At 43.4% G+C, this 19758-nt stretch overlaps 1 protein-coding gene across 1 annotated transcript in view; it reads right to left on the bottom strand.

The window, feature by feature from the left end:
- Window positions 1-455: 455 nt before the first annotated feature.
- LOC143295960 (uncharacterized) overlaps window positions 456-19758 on the bottom strand; it is a 26475-nt gene continuing 7172 nt past the window's right edge. Inside the window, exons 2-7 of the mRNA XM_076607668.1 lie at window positions 19293-19439; window positions 17986-18360; window positions 16252-16384; window positions 14151-14561; window positions 6698-6819; window positions 456-5271 (exon numbers count right to left, since the gene is read on the bottom strand). Coding sequence (XP_076463783.1) covers window positions 4948-5271; window positions 6698-6819; window positions 14151-14561; window positions 16252-16384; window positions 17986-18360; window positions 19293-19439 — 1512 coding nt within the window. The 3' untranslated portion in view covers window positions 456-4947. The remainder of the gene's footprint in view (window positions 5272-6697; window positions 6820-14150; window positions 14562-16251; window positions 16385-17985; window positions 18361-19292; window positions 19440-19758) is intronic.

The following is a 19758-nucleotide window of genomic DNA, read 5'->3' as shown; positions in this document are numbered from 1 at the left end:
TGATTATAGTCAATAGTGGATCAACCAAATCAGAACTTCCATGAACAGTGAATATGCCGCTCTTCTGTTGACAAGAGAAATGAAATAGCACATTGTCCAGGATCTACTGCATGATATACATTCTCGTCACCTTTGTGACATAAACATCAGTTTTTCACTTGATTTGACTATACATCATTATGGCATTGGCCAATGACAGGGGATGGAGCATGAAAAATGTATCTAAAATTATTTCATGAGAATAGGAGAGGTATATAAAAATATGAAAGAATCCTAATCGGAAGGAATAACAAGAGAGGCAAGGCCTTCAAGACTCACTTGTGAAACACTTAAAAAAAAAAAAAAAAAATCTAATCGTTAAAATGTGTTCTGTATTTATTATAAAGCTTCGGGTTAAAAAAAAAAAAGAAGCCCTAACCAGATTCGAACCCCGCGTGTTCGGGTGAGAAGAAACTGTCTTACCGAAGTCCTAACCAGATTTGAACCCCGTGTGTTCGGGTGAGAAGAAACTGTCTTACCCATTACACTATCGTGGCTTCTTAACTGATGTTCTAAAATTTAATATATTAGCATACTTTTTTAAAGGGCGATAAATCAATTGCGGTATTCGCAGTGAGAACGCTGTTTAAATCATATTATTCTGGTGTATCTTGGGCATTCAAAAAAACTTTTAAGGGCAATTAAAAATTCTTTTTAAGTCCGCGGTAAAGGAGACGTGGCTATCGACGCAATCACACTGCAACATTTAGCTGTTTTCTCTAGATCTAGATAGATGTACAAATTTAGTTATACCCACCGGGAATGTAGTACGGCACGGTCGATTCAATTTCTCTTTAATGTTCATTCTAGTTTTATAGTTTTAAAGTTGATATGAAAATTTAATATTTCGTTAAACTAATAACATGTAGAGCCAAGTACAAGTACTTCTAAACGTCGTTAGAAGTGAAAAGGACTTCATTTTGAGAAAAGTCAAGACTGGAAATTTTTTCGTTTCATCATGATCAGTTCAAGGGTATTAACTCACATGGTTTACAATTTTTTTTATACTGTGAATTCCGACTGATTCTGTGGATATTTTTATGGCAGTTTGGGGCATAATTCAGTAACTGATAAGGCGTTCACAAATCATTCTCTGAATAAATATTTAACGGTCTCCTTCTCCAACTTTCCATCACATGTTATCGTGTATTGTCCATTGAATATAGGATTGAACGGGCAGGTCAACAACTTGAAACAAAATGGCGTCGTTCGCGTTCGCGAAGAATATGAGCACGCGCTTTGAATATGTATAAATATGTGTACGCAATTGATTTTTGCCCATGACCTTCAGGGCTCAGCCAATAGATCTGTAAAGTCCACTCGTATTGATTTTAGTATTTTCCGAAAAAGACCACTTGGGCGAATGAACATAGTGAAAGCCCTGTACACTGAGAGTAAAACACAAGCTTTTTATGTATTGAGTATAATTTCAAAATGTAATGTTTAAGATGAGAAAGATCAGTTTAAAGCAAATTAAGTCCCCTAGCATTAATTACAGATTAATTTCCCCTTTTTAACTACTGCACCAAAACGTTTGCAAAATAAATAAAACTTCCATGCTTTGCAAAAGAAGTTCCTGTTTGAACAAAAGATGATAAAAATGACTGCTCTTGTTGTTGTGTCGAATATCAGATCAAAGTGCCAAGTTTAGAGAATAAAAAAAATATATAACAGTAAATGCTGTTTGCATATAAATTTGGCTTCTTTTTTTTTTCTTTTTTTTTTTGTGCCCATCCCAGAGGCGCAATATTGTTTGAAACAAGATGACTGGAAAGAACTGAATTTTTCCTATTTTTATGCTTAATTTGGTGTCAACTGACAAAATATTTGCAGAGAAAATGTCAATGTTAAAGTTTACCACGGACACACAGACACACACACTCAGACAACCGAACACCGGGTTAAAACATAGACCCACTTTGTTTACACAAGTGAGTCAAAAATCGTATCCCGATGAGTCTCACAATATTTGGAATTGTATTGTGTGTATGCAGGATGTGTGTGTATATATTGGTAAAAAGAAACAGAACAAATCAAACTACACAACTGTATGAGTCTTCTGCTCCTATTCTAACTCAAAGGCAACAGACTTAAAAAAAATGACTGTCACTTTTTGAATTTGATTCCACAAATTAACTAAATTTTTTGTCATTTGTCAAAAACACTGACTTCATTTTCTTGGGCTTATATAAATGGTGCATTTTAAACCAATCACAAAAATAAACAGAATTCACAAAAAAAAAAAATTCAGAACACAGCAGTCAGTACGAGTTTTATAAAAAAAACAAATGCCTGAATAAGGATTGAGCTGTAGTAAATCAAACCAAATGATAAAAAGCGTGGGACAGAATTGCGCTAAATTTATGTCAAAGTTAACAAGCTCGAAAACAAGCACTTCTAGGTAACAGAAATATACAGATTTCCAGAAACGTGACCATTTTGACGTCTGGCTACCACCACAGCAATGGAACACAGCAGGCCACTAAAGAAACAGCACGACACAGCCAAGCAGGGCAGAGGGAGGCAGAGAGTGACACTGCAAGATGGACTGAACAAAGAGAATGCAAGACCAGACAAAGACTGGGGGAAAAAACAGACGGACAAAACACAATGTGGACATGACAATGTAGAACAGAACACTAGGAGTCTGGACAGATCAGAAGTCACATTGCAGAACATCGCAGGGCAAGAGAACAGACTGAACAACAGAGCGGAGGAACAGACTGCACAGCAGAACGTAGAACAGAACAGACAGGATACACAATGAAGGGAAGAACAGATAATTGAGAACAGAGCAGAACAGACAATGCACAGAACAGACAGGATAAACAATGAAGGGAAGAACAGATAATTGAGAACAGAGCAGAACAGACAATGCACAGAAGATAGGACAGAACAGACAGGATACACAATGCAGGTAAGAACAGACAATTCACAACAGAGCAGAACAGACAATGCTCAGCAGAACACTGAACAATATAGGACAGAACAGACAATGCACGACAGAGCAACATAGGACAGAACAGACAGGACACACAATGCAGGTAAGAACAGACAATGCTCAGCAGAACACTGAACAATATAGGACAGAACAGACAATGCATGACAGAGCAACATAGGACAGAACAGACAGGACACACAATGCAGGTAAGAACAGATAATGGAGACTCCAGGACAGCACAGACTGACCACACATAATGGAATGCAGTTGCTGACCGTGGATAGAATAAACTGACCCAAAAGAAAAGAAAAAGCATTCATGGAACACATCCAGAAGTGTGGGACGCACACTGATGACTCAGTGACATGAAAGTACACAGAATTGACATGAATGGCTATAAATATAAAGTGTACTATGTACAGTTTGATGAAGTTGGGGGAACAGTGAAGTTGGGCACACTAGTTTTGTTCATTATCTTTGATTGTTTTTACTTAGGCAAGTGAGTCTTGGCCTGTGTTAACCAATAAGTACATGTTCACACACAATGAAATGGCTTTATGTACTATTCCATGAACTGAATGAATTCTATTAAAATGAAATTCATGATTGAACATTAAAATGATAACATTTATGCTGTGACATATTCATGGAATAGAGAAAAACTGAAACAGACTGGCAGGACGGATAAAACTAACGATATCAGACAAGTTTGCTAGGACTGGACACAGCGATAAATGTACTCCCTGCCCTCTAACGTCTTGTGCTTGAGAACAGATGACATTGCAGTATGTGGCACCTTCTTGACTACCCTTCACACACCTTCTTGACTACCCTTCACACAGGAAAAATTGAAACCAATGTAATCAAAACTATAAACATTTCTGGAGTGTCCACCCAGAATGTCTGCACCTGGGTCGGGTTGCATCAGTGATCTTTACACTATATTACAGCACAAGGTTTACTCAGCTTTAAGAATGTTCCTTAGTCAGTGGATTTAGCGTCGAGTTAGGAACGTTCTTAACACTTAGCAAAACTTAGCTCTAAGATTGCTCACACAACCCAGCCCTGGTGCTTTACAAAAAGAATTCATCATTCATGTACACTAAAGCTGCTCACTTGCCCACACACACACACATGTGCACAAAGAAAACCTGAAATGTGACGGTGTCAGTGTCAACAGTGACACCATCACAATCATCCCTCCCTCCCTCTGTCATAAAAGTCAAGTCTTCCCCAACTCACGGTCTGCCACAAGTGTTAACTAACAACCAGCACAACAATGCTGAGTGTGGTGTTGGGGCAGAGATCAATGGTTAACTGAACGGTTGCAGAGTCACTGGTACACAGGGTGATGTGGTCACCATGGCCACAGACACAAGGCTGAACTGTCAGCGTGGCAGAGCTGTCGGCACCACACGTCCAGTCCCAGGAACTGTCCAGGGCATGTGGGGGCCCTGTCTGAAAGCCAGGCAGACAGTGCCAGCAAGACGACGACAACACACAGTGACCTGGATGACCACAACACACCCCAACAACACCCCATCCTTTCTCTTCTTTTTTTTCTCTCCCTCCAACAAAGGTGAAGCAGACACTGATCATTTCCTGTGTTGAGGACCAGCACAGTGACACAGCTGGGGCAGCAAGTCACTCCTCACAGTCTGTGGTCCTTGGTGAAGGCACTGACAGCTCCATGACCAAACAGTGCCCTCAGCACAGCACACTGTCCTCTCTTCATCATCAACAGCTCTCCCTGTCTTCACTGCACTCAGGACCACTTCAGCCAAACGTCTGAGGGAAAGGTCAGCACAAGAGGTCACCGAGATTTGACTGAACCGTGAAGAACTCAGCACAGGGTGGCCGTGGATACTGCGCCCTACATGTGAACTGTTCCCATCAGAAAGTGCTGTCCCACACCAGTCTACACGCACCTCACTCACACTCAGTCACACACACACACAGCTCCTTTCCTAAGAGGGCTTGCACTCGTTCACTTTGTCCTGCTGCCTGTGTCCCGGCCTGCGTGTGGCCGTGGCGCTGGCTGCAGGCTTGGCGCTGGGCAGGTCTGGAGAGAAGCGGGGCTTGGAGGGAGCCGGGATCTTCTTCAGACCTTTGACTGCCGGCACCGACGATGACTTCTTTGGAGAGTTGGTGATGGTGTGGAGAGCCAGGGTGCTGCGAGGGGGGATGGTGGTGGAGGAGGAGGAGGAGGAGGAGGAGGGGGCACCTTTGGTGGTGGTGGTGGTGGTGGTGGTGGAGGTGGAGGTGGAATGAGGTACTGTGCTGACTTTGCCCTGCACAAAGTCAGGCATTGTAAGTGAACAAAGCGTTGGGTGTGTGCTGGTGGAATTTTTTTGTGTGTGTTGGAATCAAATAATGAATCAACATTCATTTAAAAGAATTTTTTTTTTTTTTTTTTTTTTAGTATTACAACAGCAGATAAGTATAACTATTTTTTTTGGATATAATTCCTTCCCATACAGCACTGTTCTTCTGAGACATACCAGGATTCAGCATGAAGTCCTCAAGTTCTGAGAATGTGTGGTCTCAACATCGAAATGAACACAGAACCATCTTCTTCTATGTTTCAACCTTTCTGCATTCACAAACGAATGCCAGTATCAAATGCAAGACTGGTTTTATTTGCTTGTTTATTTTTTGAACTTCACTTTGGGAGAGGCAACAAGAGAATGAAGGTCTGATTACTCTTAAAACATCTCTTGCTTTCTCTAAGTCATCCAGGGCTTAGTGAAGATTTAGAGGGTGGGGCTTAGTAGGTGGTGTCCTAAGTACGTTAAAACAGAACAGGCACCACTGAACACGACCGAAGTGACTCAGCAGCAGTGCAGGGTCTCCTCTGGTGTGTGGCCTCCAGGCGACCTAACATCGATGGTTCCCTGTGGACTGCTGACGCTGGAACTGCGACGGATGAACCTGGGTGTGGCCGTGTATGGGGGAATCTAAATGAGCGGCGTGGGAGTAATGCCACTGAAACGGTGCAGATGATGGGGCAGAAAAAAAAAAAAAAAAAAAAAAAAAAAAAAGATTTAGAGGGTGGAGGAACCTGTTGAACCATGTGCCTGGCAGACAGGATTAAAGTGTTTATGTCACTCAGTGACATGCCAGTGCTTGCTTACAGAACACTAATCTCTGGCAACATTGCCCAGAGCTCTTGTGCACACAGCTGTAGCCTGCTTCCAGCAAAGAACTGGAGCAAGGTTCAGCAACTAACAAAGACATGCCCCACAACCTTTCCCCATCCCATACAAACACATGAGATTGGACAGCGTAAGTCTTTCAGTTGTTTCCATCCCAGGAGCTTTGCCATAAATGTCTGTGCTCCCACCCCCCCAAATCCCTTCCACCCCTTTTGCTTGTGGCATGTACAGGACACAAAAACACACCGGATCATTCCTTGATGTAAAAGTGGCTGTGTTATGTGTATGTACTTTTTGGTTTGCATGGTCACGTGATGAAGTATGCATATGCACACATCAGTTCAAAGCTTGTATACATGTATATATGCATATCTACTTGTGTTTGGTTCCACAAGCATGTTTTCTCATACCTGGCAACATTTACATTAATGTGAGAAAGACTTTTTCCAAACTACGGTATCAATCACCCACTTCAGATAAGCGCCACATTTGACAGATTCTGCCAGTCAATGATTGATCTGTTCTTGTACCCTGGGGGACCCCAGCCCAAAGAAAATCTTACCAGCTGCTGCTGCTGTCTCCTGGTGGGCAGGGCCGACCTGGTGGATGGGGCCTGGAGGCGAGATGGGCGATGGGACGCCCGGGTGGCTGCTCTGCTGGCTGCTGGGGGGCCAGGCACTGCCTCTGTGCAAAGCACACACACCACGCACATGATGCAGACTGTAGGGAAGGAGACCATCCACTCCACACAGTTTTGAGTCACAAAGCACACACATCACGCACATGACACACATCACACACATGACACAGACTGTAGGGAAGGAGACCACCCACTCTACACAGTTTTGAGTCACTAAGCACACACATCACGCACATGACACACATCATGCACATGACACAGACTGTAGGGAACGAGACCACCTGCTCTACACAGTTTTGAGTCACTAAGCACACACATCACGCACATCACACAGACTGTAGGGAATGAGGCCACACACTCTACACAGTTTTGAGTCACTAAGCACACACATCACGCACATCACACAGACTGTAGGGAATGAGGCCACACACTCTACACAGTTTTGAGTCACAAAGCACACACATCACTCACATGACACACACCACGCACATGACACAGACTGTAGGGAATGAGACCACCCACTCCACAGTTCTGAGTCAGAAAACACAGATAACACACACGCTCTAGGGACCAGAGCTCTGCTCAACACCATGCTGAGGCACTGCACACATGTAATGTGGCTTGCGTCTCTGACTATCACATGGGCTGTCTCAGGACTACTTCCTTGATAAACCCAAACCAATTCAACTGCATTTCAAAGCAGTACTGAACACACACACACTTACAGCTGTTTTTATTTCAAACTGAAAGTAACAGATTGATCATAATCAATTCAAACCACATCGTATGACTTTTAACTCACTCGATACTGGGCTTTTTGTAATCACGTGTTCCTGTGGATACTGGGCGTTTGTATAGGTTTTTTAAAAAATCACCAAAAAATAATGACAAAACACAATGACTTGAAATTTTGAGACATGTTTATTGATAAATGGAATAAGCATGGTGCTAAGTTTCATAGCCCTTACTTTCATGGTTCATTTTTTGTAGCTGGAGTGATAAAACATAGTTTTTTTACAACAACGAAATTGAGGGTGGTTCCAAATGCATAGAAGGAAAATTTTCAGCATTGTTGAAAGAAGGGTTATTTTCCACATAAATCACATTGAGAAACCCTGTAGAATGTAAAAAAATGGCTATTTGAGAGTTTCTGCATCATACAAATGAGCAAAAATAAATAACATGCAAGTGGCCAATTGGCAATTTGTCATACGGCATTCTTTAGTACATAAGGCATCAGCATGGTTTGAAAACAATTCATAAAAAAAAAAATAAAAGACACATGGTTTTGAAATTTGGAGACATTATTACAGATAAAGTGAATAAGAAGAGCACAATTTTTCAAAGCTCTTACTGTTATGGTTCACCTTTTGTAGCCAGAGATAAATAATATTACCTTTTTTACGATAACAAAATTGAGGGTGGTTGCACATCATAGTGATGAAATTCACAGCATTGTTGAAAGAAGGGTTATTTTCCACATAAATCACTTTGAGAAACCCTGTAGAATGTAAAAAAATGGCTATTTGAGAGTTTCTGCATCATACAAATGAGCAAAAATAAATAACATGCAAGTGGCCAATTGGCAATTTGTCATACGGCATTCTTTAGTACACAAGGCATCAGTATGGTTTGAAAACAATTCATTAAAAAAAAAATAAAAGACACATGATTTTGAAATTTGGAGACATTATTACAGATAAAGTGAATAAGAAGAGCACAATTTTTCAAAGCTCTTACTGTTATGGTTCACCTTTTGTAGCCAGAGATAAATAATATTACCTTTTTTACGACAACAAAATTGAGGGTGGTTGCACATCATAGTGATGAAATTCACAGCATTGTTGAAAGAAGGGTTATTTTCCACATAAATCACATTGAGAAACCCTGTAGAATGTAAAAAAATGGCTATTTGAGAGTTTCTGCATCATACAAATGAGCAAAAATAAATAACATGCAAGTGGCCAATTGGCAATTTGTCATACGGCATTCTTTAGTACACAAGGCATCAGTATGGTTTGAAAACAATTCATAAAAAAAAAAATAAAAGACACATGATTTTGAAATTTGGAGACATTATTACAGATAAAGTGAATAAGAAGAGCACAATTTTTCAAAGCTCTTACTGTTATGGTTCACCTTTTGTAGCCAGAGATAAATAATATTACCTTTTTTACGATAACAAAATTGAGGGTGGTTGCACATCATAGTGATGAAATTCACAGCATTGTTGAAAGAAGGGTTATTTTCCACATAAATCACTTTGAGAAACCCTGTAGAATGTAAAAAAATGGCTATTTGAGAGTTTCTGCATCATACAAATGAGCAAAAATAAATAACATGCAAGTGGCCAATTGGCAATTTGTCATACGGCATTCTTTAGTACACAAGGCATCAGTATGGTTTGAAAACAATTCATTAAAAAAAAAATAAAAGACACATGATTTTGAAATTTGGAGACATTATTACAGATAAAGTGAATAAGAAGAGCACAATTTTTCAAAGCTCTTACTGTTATGGTTCACCTTTTGTAGCCAGAGATAAATAATATTACCTTTTTTACGACAACAAAATTGAGGGTGGTTGCACATCATAGTGATGAAATTCACAGCATTGTTGAAAGAAGGGTTATTTTCCACATAAATCACATTGAGAAACCCTGTAGAATGTAAAAAAATGGCTATTTGAGAGTTTCTGCATCATACAAATGAGCAAAAATAAATAACATGCAAGTGGCCAATTGGCAATTTGTCATACGGCATTCTTTAGTACACAAGGCATCAGTATGGTTTGAAAACAATTCATTAAAAAAAAAATAAAAGACACATGGTTTTGAAATTTGGAGACATTAATACAGATAAAGTGAATAAGAAGAGCACAATTTTTCAAAGCTCTTTTTGTTATGGTTCACCTTTTGTAGCCAGAGATAAATAATATTACCTTTTTTACGATAACAAAATTGAGGGTGGTTGCACATCATAGTGATGAAATTCACAGCATTGTTGAAAGAAGGGTTATTTTCCACATAAATCACTTTGAGAAACCCTGTAGAATGTAAAAAAATGGCTATTTGAGAGTTTCTGCATCATACAAATGAGCAAAAATAAATAACATGCAAGTGGCCAATTGGCAATTTGTCATACGGCATTCTTTAGTACACAAGGCATCAGTATGGTTTGAAAACAATTCATTAAAAAAAAAATAAAAGACACATGATTTTGAAATTTGGAGACATTATTACAGATAAAGTGAATAAGAAGAGCACAATTTTTCAAAGCTCTTACTGTTATGGTTCACCTTTTGTAGCCAGAGATAAATAGGATTACCTTTTTTACGACAACAAAATTGAGGGTGGTTGCACATCATAGTGATGAAATTCACAGCATTGTTGAAAAAAGGGTTATTTTCCACATAAACTGCATTGTCAAACCCTGTAGAGTGTAAAAAAATGGCTGTTTGAGAGTTTCTGCATCATACAAATGAGTTAAAATAAATATCATAAAAGTTGCTAATTGGTAATTTGTCAAGTGGCATTCTTCAAAACAGTAGGTATAAGTATGGTCTGGAAAAAAAAAGAAAAAAAAGAAAAAGAGATGTCACACAGTCTTGAAATTTGGAGACATGATTACTGATATAGTGAATAAGCACAGTAAGCAGCTCTTCAGTCTGTGGTACTCTCTCTGTAGTTGGATGGAGATGGGGTATCCTTTACGATGATCTTTCTTGTCTAGGTAATCCATATTGTTCTTGAAAAAAAAAATTTTTTCACACACATCACACTGGTAATCATTTGAAAGTTTCTGTACTGTAAGAATACACTAACATTAATCATAGGGCCAAAAACCTCACTATTTGATATCCAAAACAGCCGCTGTCTACACATGGAAAAAAAAAAAAGCAACAAAAAAAAAAAAAAAAAAAGCACATAATCTCTTCTAATAATTTGCATAATCTGCAATGGTGTGATACACTTGAAAACAAGTGATGTCTCTTCCCTGGCACAGCTTATCACACAAAGTTACACCACATTTGGCGCACCAGTTTGGGCTTTCCCGAAATTTGACCTCAGGATAGCGTTTGCGCCGTGCAGTACAAACATGGCATTTCCTGAAGTTCTTCTTTCCACTGGGTCGTGGAGGAAGAACAGTGGAAAAGTGTGCACCTTGAAGGCGAGCCTGTGGGGTGGGCACAAGTCCTGGAGGACGGGGCTGGGCAGCAGGCTGGGCAACAGGCTGGGCAATGGGCTGGGCGATGACCTGGGCAGCAGCCTGGGCAACGGCCTGGGCAGTGGCTTGGTCAGCAGCAACACCAGCTTGATATCTGGCATTGAGTTCATTGCCAATTATGACAATGAACTTTTTCAGGGACATCCTAGATCCTCCTTGACTCCTCTGGTACTTGTCATGGAGGATGGATGCCTGGATAAGAGAGAGAGTGAAGAGGTGAAAAAATAATTTTTTCCACCACTTCATTGTCTTCCGATTGAGCGGCATGTAGGCCATGAGCTGGTCACTGCGGTCAACTCCAGCCATGTTGACTATGTAGTCTTGGACAGCTTTAGGCTTCAGTTTCCTGCCTGTCCTTGTGGTGACCTCCTCCATCTCAGCTGGGTCCATCTTGGTGGTGATCAGGTGCACTGCCTTCTTGTCCATCCACTTCAGGACACCTACTGCACCTATAACACATGTACACAGAGAATTAGGGAAACAGTTGCAGTGGAAAAGAAAACACACACACACCACGCACACCACTACCACCACCACAACCACTAATGCACACTTACACACACACACACACAGTCATGTGCACACACACACACACACACACACACACACACATAAATGCACACACACACAGTCATGTGCACACACACACACACACACACACACACACACACACACACACAAATGCACACACACACACACACACAAAACACACATAAATGCACACAAACACACACACACACACACACACACACACACACACACACAAATGCACACACACACACACACAACACACATAAATGCACACAAACACACACACACACACACACACACACAAATGCACACACACACACACAAATGCACACACACACACACAAATGCACACACACACACACAAACTCAACAATGCCTGTGTACCTTTACACACACCACAGATGTGTCAACAGTATTTGTATATGTGATGTAGATGAAGTACAAATGAACAGATCATATTCATAATATCAGTTGTAACACAACCATATGTGGAAAAAAGTATATCCTGGAGGATGTATGATTTATAAATTATTGTGTGAACATATTATGATAGGGAAACAAACTCATGATAAATAAAATTACTACATACCTTGGCGTAAAGCGTATACATGGCCGCGTGGTGGGGCTGCAGAAACCAGCTGTCTGGGCATACCCTTCCTGTTCGGCCGCACAGTCCCAACACAGTGAGTATCCTGCATCACCAGCTTCTCCGCCAGCTCAGGGCAGCAGTAATAGTTGTCTACATAGACTGTCCGGCCTTTATTCAGGAGGGGCTCTGCTATTCTCATTACCACATCCACCGGTTTGTTGCTGATGTTGGGGACGTTACCAAAAATTTCGAAATCAAACACATAAGCTGATGACGACTCACACAGCTCGTATAGCTTGATCCCCCATTTGACAGGCTTGTCCTTCATGTACACCCTGAAGCTCAGCTTCCCCCTCCATGGGCACATTGCCTCATCAAGGCAGATGTTCTCCTCTGGGATGTAGAGGGCCTTGAATCTGTCTCGCAGATGGGTGTAGACAGGCTGAATTTTGTGGAGAGGATTGTGGTTTTCTTCTCCCCGAGGAATATATTCTTCATTGTTCGAGACATGCAGCATGGCCAGAAGTAGATTGAATCTATCCCTGGACATGATGTTGGCAGCAAATGGTGATACCAGGATAGGGTTAGTTGACCAGTAGTCAGCCACTTGTGGTTTATGGGCGAGACCCATGTGTATAAGTATCGCCAAGAATCCAGTCATTTCATTCTCTGTGGTGTTCTTCCACTTCCTAAAGAGACTGTGGGGTGGCAGAACACCTTTCTGTTGAAGGGACTGAGCGGCATATCGGTTCGTTTCTTCAACAATATGCGTCATGATCGCGTTGTCGAATATCGCGTCATAAAAGTCTATAGGGGCGTGGCCAGTCATCCCTTGTAATTGCAGTCCGTGCAGTTCTTGGTCAGTGTAAGGTGGTATGGCAGGGAAAAAACTAAAATCCTCATGCCACTCTTTGCTCATAAATTTCAGAAAAGTGTCCATGCTCTGGTCAGCCAGTAGGCCGTGTGCGCCTGCCTCTCTTTCACTGTCACTGCCTGCATCGCTTGCCACGCCTCTCTGCTCTTCCACTTCAGGTTCGATGTCCGACAAACTTTCATTTTCACTCGCCTCGGATGCTAAAAAATCACTCTCCTCGTCTTCTTCACCATCTTCGACATCTGATCCTTCAGTTTGGACCAGTTCTACGGCTTCTCTTAGGGTGTAAACACGCCTTCCTTGTCTGCTCTGTGTACCACTCGTGCTGGGTTGCGACGCCATTGTTGTTTGTCTGAACACAAAGGCCTGGGTGACGACAAAAATAGCTCAACAGCACAGCAACAAGCGACGTGCCAGCCACTCCAGTGGTCAGAGGTTGACCTATGCTAATTAGGCTGTAACCTGGATGGCTGTGTCTGTGACACCGGGTTACGACGTCACTTGTGGAAATTTTTGAAGGTCGGAACGGCAGTACTCGTTGTTCGTATAAAACCGGTTGGAAACGGACAACGGAAATACCCGCTGTTAGTATCGAGTGAGTTAAGGGAAACAGATCAAGAACAAGGATAATACCTATCTTCAAATTGTTCATCACCACTTTACACGTCACACAAATATATGCAAAAATCACAAATATGGGATTTAGGAAAAGCAAAAATGCAAAAGATTCGTTTATACAGAATCATAAAATGATAAAACTCAAAACTAAAAACTTCATTTCTCAAGGATTAAGAATTGTATACGTGGACTATTCTTCCAATGCTGATCTACATCCACTTCAAAGACCACACACAGATGACAGAAGAAGAAAATAATCTGTGACATGCACTATGAAGAAGGTGCTCACACACACACAGAACAACAAAAGAGAGAGAGACAGAGGTGTAGTGGGAGGGAGAAAAAATGAGAGAGAGAGAGAGAGAGAGAGAGAGAGAGAGAGAGAGGGACATCAGTATGGAACCATTATAAAAAAATAAAACAACCACAACAGAGACTGAGAGAAAGATAACAGTTCAGAAAACATGGACGATGACAAACTGTCGAACACCCCTTTCCCTTCACCGACAGAGAGCCAAGACCCCAGCAGTTAGTTACCTGGCTGAGCCATCCTGGCCTGCTTGCTGGCCGACACCCCATCATCCTTCTGTTGCTGGTCTGACTTGCGCTTGCTGAGTGACAGGCGCTTCTGTCCGCTGCGGGTTACCACCCCGGGGGATGAGCCTTCTGCTGCATCTTCAGCACTGCTGTGAGGGTCTGCCGTGGGTGCGGCATGGGCCTGAAGCCTTTCCCTCTTGGGTGGGGCAGTAAGGGTGGAGGGCTTGACTATGCGCTGGTCACCTGTGTCCACCTGAGGGGCTGAGGCAGGGGCGGAGCTGCCCTGACTGGCCAGACGAGGGGAGCAGCGAGTGGCAGGGGGGGAGGACGTCTTGGGCAGGTGTGAGGTCTCTGTCTGCGGCGCTGATGCCATGTCCTTCTCCTTCTTCTTCTTCAGCTCCCTCACATACTCTGTGGAGGATCAGACGTGGTCAGCATGGTCAGGAGAAGTGCGGGTCATATCACACTCTGTATGCACATGCACAGTGTTATCCATTACTACAGTAACTGAGGCAAAATAGTCCCTGCTAAGACACCACACACATACCCAGGTTTTTCAGGACTTCTTTAGCTTTAGAATGTATGTGGGTTTTTTTTGTTCATTACTGTGTTTAGCATAAATCTACAACTTCGATTTTAGACTAGACGAGTGAGTGAGTAAGGTAAAGTGAGTGAGAGAGTGTAAGTCAGAGAGTATGAGTGAGAGATATAACAAGAAAGAGAGAGAGAGAGGGAGAGTGAGAGAGAGAGAGAGGGAGAGAGAGTGTTGACAGCATACATCCAGTTACAGGGCACTGACTGAGATATAACGAGAGGGAGAGAGGGAGAGAGAGAGTGTTGACAGCACACATCCAGTTACATGGCACTGACTGAGATATAACGAGAGAGAGAGAGGGAGAGAGAGAGAGAGAGAGTTGACAGCACACATCCAGTTACATGGCACTGACTGAGATATAACGAGAGACACAGAGAGAGAGAGAGAGAGAGAGAGAGAGAGAGAGAGAGAGAGTGTTGACAGCACACATCCAGTTACATGGCACTGACTGAGATATAACGAGGGAGAGAGAGAGAGAGAGAGAGAGAGAGAGAGAGAGAGAGAGAGAGTGTTGACAGCACACATCCAGTTACACGGCACTGACTGAGATATAACGAGAGAAAGAGAGAGAGAGAGAGAGATGGAGAGAGAGAGAGAGAGAGAGAGAGAGAGAGAGAGAGTGTTGACAGCACACATCCAGTTACAGGGCACTGACTGAGATATAACGAGAGAGCGAGGGAGAGAGAGAGAGAGAGTGTTGACAGCACACATCCAGTTACACAGCACTGACTGAGATATAACGAGAGAAAGAGAGAGAGATGGAGAGAGAGAGAGATGGAGAGAGAGAGAGAGAGAGAGAGAGAGAGAGAGAGAGAGAGAGAGTGTTGACAGCACACATCCAGTTACAGGGCACTGACTGATATAACGAGAGAGAGAGAGAGAGAGAGAGAGAGAGAGAGAGAGAGAGAGAGAGAGAGTGTGTGTTGACAGCACACATCCAGTTACAGGGCACTGACTGAGATATAACGAGAGAGAGAGGGAGAGAGAGAGAGAGAGATGGAGAGAGAGAGAGTGTTGACAGCACACATCCAGTTACATGGCACTGACTGAGATATAACGAGAGAGAGAGAGAGAGAGAGAGAGAGAGAGAGAGAGAGAGAGAGGGAGGGAGAGAGAGAGAGAGAGAGAGAGAGAGAGAGAGAGAGTGTTGACAGCACACATCCAGTTACACGGCACTGACTGAGATATAACGAGAGAAAGAGAGAGAGAGAGGGGGAGAGAGAGAGAGAGAGAGAGTGTTGACAGCACACATCCAGTTACAGGGCACTGACTGAGATATAATGAGAGAGAGAGAGAGAGGGAGAGAGAGAGAGTGTTGACAGCACACATCCAGTTACAGGCCACTGACTGAGATATAATGAGAGAGAGAGAGAGAGGGAGAGAGAGAGAGAGTGTTGACAGCACACATCCAGTTACAGGGCACTGACTGAGATATAATGAGAGAGAGAGAGAGGGGGAGAGGGAGAGAGAGTGTTGACAGCACACATCCAGTTATAGGCCACTGACTGTATCTTTGCAGAGTGTTCTCCGCCTTCTCCTTGTCCTTCTTGTAGGAGTCCACCTTGGACATGAGGTCGATGTACTTGTGCAGGTACATCTCGGTCTCTTGCTGGCTGCGTGCCAGCTCTGACTGCAGCTCCTGAAACAAAGAGATGCCAACCCCTGTCAAGTGGTTGTAGGAACAATCAGGAAATTTGGTAGGCACATTTTGAGTTTGGTAGGAACACTTGGACTCCAAGCCACATCAGCAAATGTACATTTTAGCACCCAGCACAGATGCTGTTTGACCCAGACGCAACTTGATTCAGCATGTTCTCTCTTGTTCGGGCAAACGATTAACTCACTCAGTACGGCCAGTCCTCTCTTCTCCTCTACACAGACCCCTCGGATGTCCAGTGGGTGTCTGAATGACCCAACCTTTAGCTTCCGTCATCAGAATTGTGTTATTCTTTGTCAACATTCACCTCTTCAGTATAAGAGCCTTCCGCATGCACTATTTTGATGATGGTAATTGGGGTGAAACGCTGTTAACGTCTCTTTCGCCACTCGTATGGAAAGAGTTAAGCCAACTGGTGCAGTCAGTGCTGTTTCAATGTAAACACACACGCGATTAACTGAGCATCATCATGTGAGATCAAGGTGAGCAGTGACTGCCCTGGCCTTGTGATCAATATGTCTAGAGCGTCTGGGTAATGTTATGACAGGAAAAACGTGACCATGCCATGTAGTCGAAAATGAACTTGTCGGAACAATTTTGATGTTGGCGTAACGTCCTAACAAACTGCAATTGAGCGTAACAAAGTACGGCAAAATTGTAACAGCTGGCATCTTAGCAGACACATTGTACGCACACACACCGTCAGCTGTCTTCACCACACCCCTCCCTGGCACTGGCTGCTTGTGCTGAAATGAAATTATGGTGCTTAGAGCCTCGCCGACCACTAAGGCCATCTCAAGGCTATCGCCGCGTTAATAACTATTACAAGGATAAAAAAAACAACAAAAAAACAATTAAAACGAGTCACCACTTCAAACTTTCCACTCCAAAGTTTAAAAAACAAAACAAAAAAAACTTCCATAGTTTAAAACCTTCAAATCTGGTTAAAAATGTTAACTTCTTTTAAGAAGTCCATCAGCGCCCACGGAGGGACATCACAAAACAAAGTCTTCAAAGAAACCGCCGTGTAATGTCTGTGTCTAACGTCATGCAGATCCCAACAGTCAAGGAGCACGTGTTTCACGGTGAGAGGCTCATCACAGGGAATACATTGAGGGGCCTCTTCCCCCTTCAACAAGTAAGAATGAGTAAAAAAAGTGTGCCCCGCACGCAGTCTGCACAGCACAGACTCCTCCTTTCTGTTCTTCACCCCCGAAGGGAGGCTGCTTGTGCTGTCACTGGGTCTCTCCCACTGTCATACCTCCTCCAGCGCTTTCATGGAACAGTCAACACCTGGCCCATGGCTGTACAATGGGGGCAGCTTTCATCACCCATGGTGGACATTTGTGATCAGCCCAAGTGCAAGCGCAGCAAAATCAAAGGCAAACATGTCTGCTGACAACGTTTTGTTGTGGGTAGGAAAAAGACAAGACACATTTCTTTCAGGACCCCCCCCACAAAAAAAAAGTTTGAGGATTTGCATACTGAAAATAAGAAACAAACATTAAATGTCCATGAAACGAAACACACACAAGTTGACAGATAATGGTACAAAACAGGTGACAGTGAAGCAGGTGGCTCACCTCCAGCTGTGCGGACTCCCGCTGACTGTGTCTGCTGGTGTCAGGCTGTGCTGAGGTCGGCTGCCGCTCCTTCTCCGCCTCCCACTCCTCCCTACGCTGCTGCTCCTGGGCCAGGGTGTGCCTCACCTCCCTCAGCTCCTCCGTCTGCCCCGCCAGCTGCTGCTGCAGGGCCTCCTTCTCAGACTCCAGGGTGGCCTTCTCCTGCTGCAGCGCCTGGTGCTGTTGCTGCCCTTCCTCCCCGCTCTGCTGGAGGTGGCTCATCTGGTCCTGCAGGGACTGTCGCTCCTCCTCCCATCGCTTCTCCAGCTGCTCTCTCTCTCGCTGAGCCTCGTCCAGCTGCTGTTGGAGCTGGGTGGTGGACTCTGTGCTCTGGTTCTGCACACAGGGACAGACATGCTGCACCGTTTCAGTTTCAGTTCCTCAAGGAGGCGTCACTGTGTTCAGACAAATCCATACATACGCTACACCACATCTGCTGGACAGATGCCTGACGGGCAGCGTAACCCAGCGTGCTCAGTCGAGGCCTTGAGTGCATGCTTATAATAATTTACATATTTGTGTACCTATCAGAGCGGGTTTTTCTACAGAATTTTGCCAGAGGACAAACACTCTCATTGCCATGGGTTCTTTTTCAGCGTGCCAAGTACGTGCTGCACATGTGAACGCTCAGTTTGATTTTCCAGTCAAACTTGGGAGAACGGGCGAGAGCGGGATTCAAACCCACACCCTCACCGACTCTCTGTATTGGCAGCTGAGAGTCTTAACCATTCTGCCACCTTCCTCCGTAAACTGCACTGTCTTGTGCTGGCCTCTTAATGCCTTCTTCTACCATGGCTGGAAACTGTGCTGACTTTTTGCGTGTAATGTGTTGAACGCTGATCAAACTACAACATACACACTGGGTTTTTACGCTGTCCCCATTCTTTAGGCTGCCTCAGTTTTTGCTTTGGCCTTGCCTTCTGTTTGTTCTGCTGTGTGGGAACATTCTGTGACTAGTGGCTAGTCCCTGATGAATGGAAGTTGTTTGTTTACAGATCGTTTTATAGTTTTGTGCATAGTTTTGTGATTTTCTCATCAAAGTATAAATTGCTTTGTTGAAATCTTCATTTTCAAGTACTCTTAGGCTCACTGGGGAATTTTCAAGCACTAGAATTTAAACTTCAAGGACTTCCTTTTTACTCCATGACAAGAAATCCTCAAATTTCAAGTACTTTAAAGGACTCTCAAGGACTTGCATGAGCTGTGGACTGTGCTTGTTGAGTGTTGGTGAGGTGAGGTGAGGTGAGGTGGTGGTGTGAGTGACTGACCTTGATCTGGTCGGCAGTGTTGACGGCGTCCTGCAGCAGAGTCATCATTTCCTCTTTCTCGGCCTGCAGGGCGCTGACCCGGGCTTGGCTGCTGCTGTGCTCGCTCACCAACGCCTCATACTTCGCCTTCTCCGCCTCCAGCTGTTTCTGCAACACACACGTCCACCCGACTGACTAACCTCTACCATACCACCACCTCCATTCAAACAGTGTGCACTGAATCAGTTGATTCAGGATAGTGGAAGACAGCTGTTTTCTGGACACAATCACCTGATTCACCTTTATGAATGTCAATGCTATGCATCCTTATGACGCCTGTGACGTCATGTATCCTTGATGACAATGCTTGTCACTTTTGCTTGAGCTGCATTTAGAAATTCTTTCAATGTATGTGGACCACAGCACTCCCAAGAAGTTACTGTGAACACTTGTGAAAACTGGTCTCTGAGAGTGAGAAGATAGCAAG

The sequence above is a fragment of the Babylonia areolata genome, chromosome 21 (assembly GCF_041734735.1).
Source record: "Babylonia areolata isolate BAREFJ2019XMU chromosome 21, ASM4173473v1, whole genome shotgun sequence".
NCBI lineage: Eukaryota > Metazoa > Mollusca > Gastropoda > Neogastropoda > Buccinidae > Babylonia > Babylonia areolata.
This window is presented reverse-complemented; position numbering and strand designations above follow the sequence as displayed.